Here is a 7830-nt window from a genome sequence, read left to right as displayed (position 1 = left end):
TATAGCAGTGTGACACATAGTTTGGATTATGTAGTAGCCAGAGTCTGTACCCGAATCTAATTTCCTTTGGAACAATAAAGTTAATCTTATCTTACTCATAAAAATATACAATTTAAAGTGTCATTGAATAGCCCTTAAAAACAAATTCCCTTTCCTGTGAGACATTGATTGGGTTGTATGAATAAACTGTATTTGCATCCCAGCCTTTGACATAAGACATAAGAGGTGGGAATGGTTTTTGATGACAGGATAGGCTGTTGGTTTGTAACCCCAGAATGCTTTCAGCCCACTTCTTCCTCGTAGGAAAGCTTAAACAAGGAGGACAAATTTCTCCATTGTGGGGTATTTTTAACCTTATGTGAAAAAATGACTGAAAACAAGCACTTTTCAGAATAAAGGAAACATTATCACACTATAAATCCTAAATGTTGGTTTAAAATATTTACTGTTAGGCCAATTAATAAAATTCTCTGTTGTAGAATTTTTCTTCCAGGTAATTATTTCTCAACCCATAGATCTTTGGGATGTTTTTGTTTTACTTGTTAATTTATACGATGATCTGCCGCCATCTAACGGTAGACTGTGTTATTGCAGTTAGTACTGCGGAAACGGCAACAAATGCATGTTTTGGCGGGTAAGAATCATTAATATTAATGAGTTGGGGCTTCCCATTGGCTACTGATCTACGCAAGCGCACTAGGATTGGATGAAATATGAGTTTGGCTGTCATTTGACCAATGCACACGCTTTGTTTGTATAGATCGAAAATAGATTTCCTAGTAAATGTGCTGAAGGTGCAGTAAAGGCATTTTTTCAGAGAGCTCTACTAATTTTATTTTGGTGTACTGCTTTGTTTCAAAAGCGGACTGTCTCATAGTTAATAAGAAATCTCAAAGTGACTGAGAAGGCAGATACTTGTGGCTTTATTTATTGTGAACTCTGTGAGCTTCGCTTATAAGACGTGTTGTTTTTTTTTTTTTTATATAACTTTCTTTTGTTTATGTTTAGTAATGTAAACCAACAAATATTTTAGTAATTTGTGTAGAGTTTGCTATGTTTTTTTAGGTGAACTGCGGTTAGGACGTCAACTCTACAATAGTAAATAGAACATCCTGTTCATTTTACGACACTGCCTCATTTCATTTACTGCACTAAGTCCGAGGTTTCTGATTGGCCCCGTAAGTCTGAGTGCCCTATCTGATTGGTCCAAATAACCAACTGGTTTCTATGTGTTCTTCCGGCTTACATGTTAAGGGGGAAAAAAAGAAAAGACGAATGGAAAAATTGTAATCCGCAAAAACGACCATTGCTTAGTCCTGTAGCGGTTACGGTAATGTCTGCACACAAAACACGGAAACTGTCGTTTGTTTAGCCTGGATAAACGGCGTCTTTAGGCTCTTCTGAAAGTTAATGCTTTTACCGAAAAAAGAGCAGGCGGTTTCTAGTTGTCGTATGGGAACGTTAGCTTGCTGTTAGCAACAATAGCTAGCTAACAAGGTAGCGTTTTACTTTAAAGGCTATTGCTAAAAAAATCCTTGAGAGCAGCTGAATTGTTGAGAAAAGCCGATTCCGCGCTCATGTATTTAAAACGGGCAGGTCCTAAACAATCCCTTTGTTTCGTCTTGTTAACTTAGTATTAGGGAAGGACTTGTGTGATTGCCGTTTAGTCTTGTCGTGGGATATTCGTCATATAATACCAAAAAGGAGACAAAATGTGGGGTTTTATCATATAACCAATGAAAGTGTAGTTATTATTCTAACACTTTAACTCCCCAGCTGATAATCTTAGTCTCATGCAGGTTTATAGAATTAGCCAGCTCCCTGTACTCCAGTTCAACTCCATTGTTTCAATTGTTAATAGAATTAATGTGGGGTTTTAATCCTGTTTTAGGTCAAAAGTACCTCGGATGAGTTCACAACAATTCCCCAGACACGGGCTGCCTGCGGTCAGCGTGGGTGCAGCTCAGATCCCAGCTACTGCAAACCTGGTCCCTGTCAACCAGCCCCCCAACCCTTCAGGTTAGTTATTTTATTCAAATCATACTTTGTTTAGGTTGGATACCTCCAATCAGATGTAGTAATGAGTCTCATCTTGTTTAAAAGGATCAGCTGGAGATGGGAATGGCAACCGTGAAAGTGAGCACGCTCAGCAGGACCACCCGCTTACCACTGGAGGGTCAACCTTAGCTTTCAGAGATGACAAGCAGGAGACTATGGTGGTCCGACCTTACCCGCAGGTCCAGATGCATGGGCAGCCGCAAGCTTCTCCCCAGACTGTTTCCATCCAACCTGGAGCACCTGTGACCTTACCTGCACCCACTGTCCACCTCCCACAAGGCCGACCTGCAGTTCTCACCGATGGGCAAATGAAGGTGAACTTGTTTTGTTTGTCACAGTTGATCTATTTGTTTTTCCAGCAATATTTTTATTAGATTTTTTACAGATGTATCTGTTGTATAACCAATACAATCAAGAGCAACAGAATGCTTTCTTAAACACACATTTGCATAAATTCCTTTAAGCGTACAGAAGATAACAGACCATTGCTGAGGCTCCCTTGATTGATCTTATTACCCCATTTACACTACCCTTGAAAAACCATGCCGAGACCGGTCCGAGCTCAGTAACTGAGATAACTTATCGTGTCTAAATGGAAAGCAAACTGAACTGAACCGAGCTTGACACAACCGAACCGAGCTAACTGCAGACCAGTTCCAGAGGTGGGCTCTGCTCGGTTTTTCCCTGGCTCGGTTCTCTGATAACAAGAGCGCATGAGCAGAACGCGTCATCTCCGTCTGGCTGCACATACCGATTCACACTCCATTCCAGTAGCTGGCGGTAATGCCCCTCCGGAAGTTGTTTGCCAACCAACACAAAACAGAAGAAGAAGAACAACTATAAACAAGAATCGAAATCTTCTCAACGCAACATTTTAAATAATGGCTTCAGTTTTGATTTGCTTGATTCCCTCCTTCTTCGTCTTCTTGTGTTTTGTGGCGGTTGGCAAACAACTTTTGGTGCATTACCGCCACCAACTGCTTGATTTCCTCCTTCTTCGTCTTCTTCTTGTGTTTTATGGCGGTTGGCAAACAACTTTTGGTGCATTACCGCCACCAACTGCTTGATTTCCTCCTTCAATACTGTTAGTAATACCGCAGATCGTCACTAGGAGTAGAGGGACAGAGATGTGTAAACGGTCGTCAGAACCAAGCTCATGGTCCGACATTAATTTTGTCTTTAGCTCACTTCTTCATCTTGACACAAGTCCACTCCTTCAACAAAATCCCAGAAGGGTCTCCAAATGTTTTCAAATAATTTGCTTTTCCCTTTTTGGAGATATGTCATGCGTTCCAGAGGTAAAGTCTTCAGTATTTCCCTGGTCCATTGTTTGATACTTGGTGCTGTTATTTCTTCCAGAATAGTGCTATCAGTCTTTTAGCTTGTAGTAGTCACATATGAATCAATAGTTGTTCACATGTGGTAAACAAATAATTTTTTGGATACAAACCTAAAATTAGGAAAACCGGATCTAGTGCAACGTCCTTAGAGACAAGCTGTTCTATAGCTTGTTTTATTGCTCTCCAAAATTTTTAAATTTCCATTCATTCCCAGATACAATGAAACAAAGTCCCTTTTTCATCTAAACATTTTGTACATGCATCTGGTATATTAGGATTGTAGCGATTTAAATTGACTGGTGTAGTTGATCTATTTTAGTTTGAATTGTTAATTGTGGTGTTTCCTTTCTTAGAATAAAGAATCTAGATAATACTATAATGACCTTTTCTTTTCCTTACCATTTTTATACCACAGCAGTGGGTGGTCTAGGTGTATAATTCTTGCTTTGGGTTCAAGATGTGCCCAACTACTGCTGCAGAACCTCTGCGCGGGGGGCATGGTCGCGCACAGAAACAGATTTGACGGTTGCAGAGGCTATGTGTCAGAAGCAAAAATTGGCCTTAACAAGCATAAGGAGAAACAAAGACATCTCCAAACTTCTGACTGAATCTTGAGGGTTATTTTGCACCCTTTAGGCATGAAATAGACACTTCCACTATTGTACAGGAACCCTAAAGTCAGTATTTATAAATCTGTCCCACTTCGGCTTATTTTTTGTTGAATACTTCAGTGTTGTTAAAGATTGAACAACTGTGTGGTTTCCTCTAGCCTGTCCTTAAGCCACCCATTCCAAGTCGTCTGATTGCTCCAGCACCGGCTTCCAACCAAGCTCATATACCTAAGGTGGCGAGTCACATTACGGTGACCATAGAGAGCACGATGCCCACCACCCCATCTATCCCCGTGGCAACCATCAGTGGTCAGCAGGTGGGTGCATTCACACTACATTAGCTTTTAAAGATGTTGATTTGGCGGTCTCTGAGCACCTTCTGCTTTCATGTTGTTTTAGGGGCACTCCAGCAACGTGCACCACCTGATGCCAACTAACATTCATATTATAAGGAGTTCTTCTCAGGCCTACCCATCTCATTTACCTCCAGGTAAGGTTGTCTGTTTCCTCTTATTATGTTGCACTTCATTTGAAAAGCTATGGAAAAATCTTTACCTCCGTTAGATTGCTTCCATTTATCCTTTCCTGTCACACCTGAGAAATTCAGACAGTCAAGCATTAAGATAACCAGCCATATGCAAAACTTGGTTTAGATCACCTTCAAAACACCTTAATAAACCTTGGGGAGCAAAAAAAGCCATTTAGCCTTGAGTTCAGACATAAAAATCTTAAAGTTAGGGCTGGGGCGTTATGAATAAAATCTAATATCACAATATTACCTTCAAATACAATAGAGTGGATATAATTGCACCGGTATACTCATTCAAACTTTTGGTTGTTAAACATTTTTTTTAAAACATTTTATTTTAACAATCGCAAAGCTTTTCACAAATAGTACTGCCACATTATGCCTTTTGGTGTCAGTATTAGACCTTTAGCAAGATCCCATCAACCAAACAGGAAACAAATCACAGGCATCAGAGCATCTAAAAAACATTTAAATAACCTAATAAGTGGCGTTTGTGATTTCCCTCAATCTATTCCTTTTTCTCTCATATAAGATCGCTTTTTCAAACGACGAGGCATCTGCTTTAAAGCTGATTTATTTAACATTTTATTTGGTGTGCGGGGAGATACTGACATGCAGAGTTTACAACATTCTTGATTTTGCAGCGGATCACTTTTTAGATGGAGTAAATCTGCACTCCTACCTTTTGCAGCAATGGTTTTTGCAGCACGTCTTACAATTTAGGGCCTTTTTTTCGACGTCCTCGGCGGGAAATCCAAACCACTGCCATATATTGCTCAGCTGAAACACGTGCTGTCGCCATATTTCATTTGCCAGTTGCTGTAGTTTGCGTCAGTACCGTGCAGAAAATAATCCTGTTTGGAAGAGGGTTTTATGATGCATTCAAAGTGTGTGGGGAAAATAAACCTCTCAGTGAAGTAGATGCAGACAGCTTAATGTCGTCAGGAGAATTCGTACTCAATGGTTGCGATAGAGTTCTTTTAAGTATCGTGTGTGGGGAAATTACAGATACATCGAGTATATTCAATATATCACCTACCCACTAAAGTAGGTTGATATTTGTGGAAAATGATGTAAAAGAAAACACAGAAGCATTGCCAAGCTAATTACATGAGAAATGATCCAAAAAGCGTATTGCTAGTTCTTTTAATCTCTATTCTATCATGAAAATTCAAATTTTCACTGAAAGACCTGCTATCAACTGGTATCGAAACCATTAGTGGGTTCTTTGCTTACTGTAACATTTAATTTTTTCCCTGTGGGATTAATAGAGTATTTTTGAACTGAATTAAACTGAAGTTGGAGACTCCTGCTTTAGATGATTGTAATGGCACCTGATGGAAGAAGACTCAAGTTTAAGGTCAAAAAGTGATGCTTATATGTTGTCTTTGAAGTGAGAAGGAGGTTATCATGTGTTGATGCACTTCTGTAGCGCTAAGAGGTCACACTATCAACTCCAGGTTAGACAGTTTAGTTTTTACCAGAGGTAGACTGATATTTGGGACGGCCCATATTTGTTTTTTCTTGTTATCTGTATCCATATCAGCTGATACGTGCATGCATTCAGATTAATTACTAGTGCATTCACAGCAGCCGTGCCTTAAAATCACATGTTTTCTTTTTGATATATTAATAGACATTTGTTTTTTTGTGTTTTTTTTTTTGTTAAATTGAGACCTGTGTAACATTTAACACGGTGTCATTTTTATTCATGTCAATCGAGGCAGAAAAAACATCTGCTAAGATTTGGTCCGACCTTTCTTTTCACTCCACAGACTTTGTTTCCTTGGTCTACAGCATCATCAAAATGTTTTTTTTTTCTAAGGAGAAATAATTATTTGTTTTTATTTTGGTCTTTGAAGTTTTTTATTTATTCGGGAAGTCTGCCACCATTTTTAAAGCAGGTTTCCGGTGTTTTAGATTGTCTTGTGTAGCGCTGGGTATTTTTCGCCAAAGTCCTGAATCGATTAAATTTTGATTCATACAGTTCTAAATCAAATAATTTCGATTCGATCTGTTTTTACAATAATGAAAGTGGTTCAACCGTGTTTCAAAATAGTTCTGCATTTTATTTTTTCCTGTCATGTTAAACACAAATGCGAATTTGTAAATCAGGCCGTTTAAACTTGAGATGTGAACAAAACTCTCTCAAAAGTGCAAACTTGTTTGTTAAAAGTGAAAAACTGAAGCCTCACACAAGCAAGCAGACGTGACACAGCAGGGACACAGCAGACATGCGTCTGCTGCATTACCTTCACTCCACAAACCATATTTGCAGCATTGTCTGTATCAACTACAGCGTGTTTGCTGGTCAGCCTCCATTTGTTAATGTTGTCAGTCAACCTATTGGCTATATTTGCAGCTCTCTGGCTTGAAGCAATCTTGAGTGAATCTTTCCTGCTCATTTGAATGTCAACATCATGCGCGTCACTATAAAATTAATCGACCTTATTCCCTAGACATCGATTTTGCAAAAATTTTAAGGAATTGATTCAAAATCGAGTAAATTGATTTTTTTTTTTACCCAGCCCTAGTCCTGTGTTCTGGTTGAATGTTTAACTGGCTCTTGGATTGATTTTGTTTTGTTTGCTGGATTGCTGGAAAGGCTCACCACTAGTTCTTCAAAAGGCAAATGACAAATGAATCGTGACTAATCAATTATTGAAACAATCACAACTTTAAAAACACAATTTCCAAAAAGAAGCACTTAGTTTTTGTGTTAAGTATAACTAAGGTTGTCATGATTCTAAAATTTCAAACTCAGTATCGATACCAATTAGAATAATTGATACTCATTACCAATTAAGGTAAAATGGGAACAAGAAATGCTGAATAATTAAAGATATAACATAAAAAACACACCTTTTGAAACATGTTTTCTGAACAGTATCGGAAGTTTTATTAGTTAAATAAGTGTACAAATGAATGTAAAATGAATGAAACAAATATGATTTGACAATATTTTAAGGTTGTTTGAGGTGTTATTCCTTTTATGGCAAATACAACCCCTGGCAAAAAGTATGGAATCACCAGTCTTGGATGAGCACTCATTCAGACATTTCATGCTGTAAAACAAACTCAGATCAAAAACATGATACAATATTAAGGTCGTTCCAAAGTGCAACTCGTTGGCTTTCAGGAACACTCAAAGAAATGAAGAGAAAACATTGTGGAAGTCAGTGAATGATACTTTTATTGACCAAACACAGGGAAATAAATATGGAATCACTCAATTCTGAGGAAAAAAGTATGGAATCACTCAAATTGGAGGTAGAAAAAAAAGGACACACCC

The 7830-nt window shown here is 38.4% G+C and overlaps 1 protein-coding gene across 4 annotated transcripts in view; it reads left to right on the top strand.

Annotated features, from left to right (window-relative positions):
* The first annotated feature begins 1072 nt into the window (after positions 1 to 1072).
* The window catches only part of sap130 (Sin3A associated protein 130kDa), a 26816-nt gene continuing 20058 nt past the window's right edge, over positions 1073 to 7830 (top strand). For 2 of the 4 annotated variants that reach the window (XM_015380980.1, XM_015380978.1), the window contains exons 1-5: positions 1209 to 1330; positions 1892 to 2019; positions 2104 to 2372; positions 4168 to 4326; positions 4409 to 4499. In XM_015380980.1, coding sequence (XP_015236466.1) covers positions 1908 to 2019; positions 2104 to 2372; positions 4168 to 4326; positions 4409 to 4499 — 631 coding nt within the window. In that variant the 5' untranslated portion in view covers positions 1209 to 1330; positions 1892 to 1907. Of the gene's footprint in view, positions 1179 to 1208; positions 1331 to 1891; positions 2020 to 2103; positions 2373 to 4167; positions 4327 to 4408; positions 4500 to 7830 lie in introns of those variants that run through there. The other 2 variants (XM_015380979.1, XM_015380981.1) reach the window with 2 other exon arrangements.

This window comes from Cyprinodon variegatus, unplaced genomic scaffold, assembly GCF_000732505.1.
Source record: "Cyprinodon variegatus isolate N-32 unplaced genomic scaffold, C_variegatus-1.0 Scaffold226, whole genome shotgun sequence".
Lineage (NCBI taxonomy): Eukaryota > Metazoa > Chordata > Actinopteri > Cyprinodontiformes > Cyprinodontidae > Cyprinodon > Cyprinodon variegatus.
This window is presented reverse-complemented; position numbering and strand designations above follow the sequence as displayed.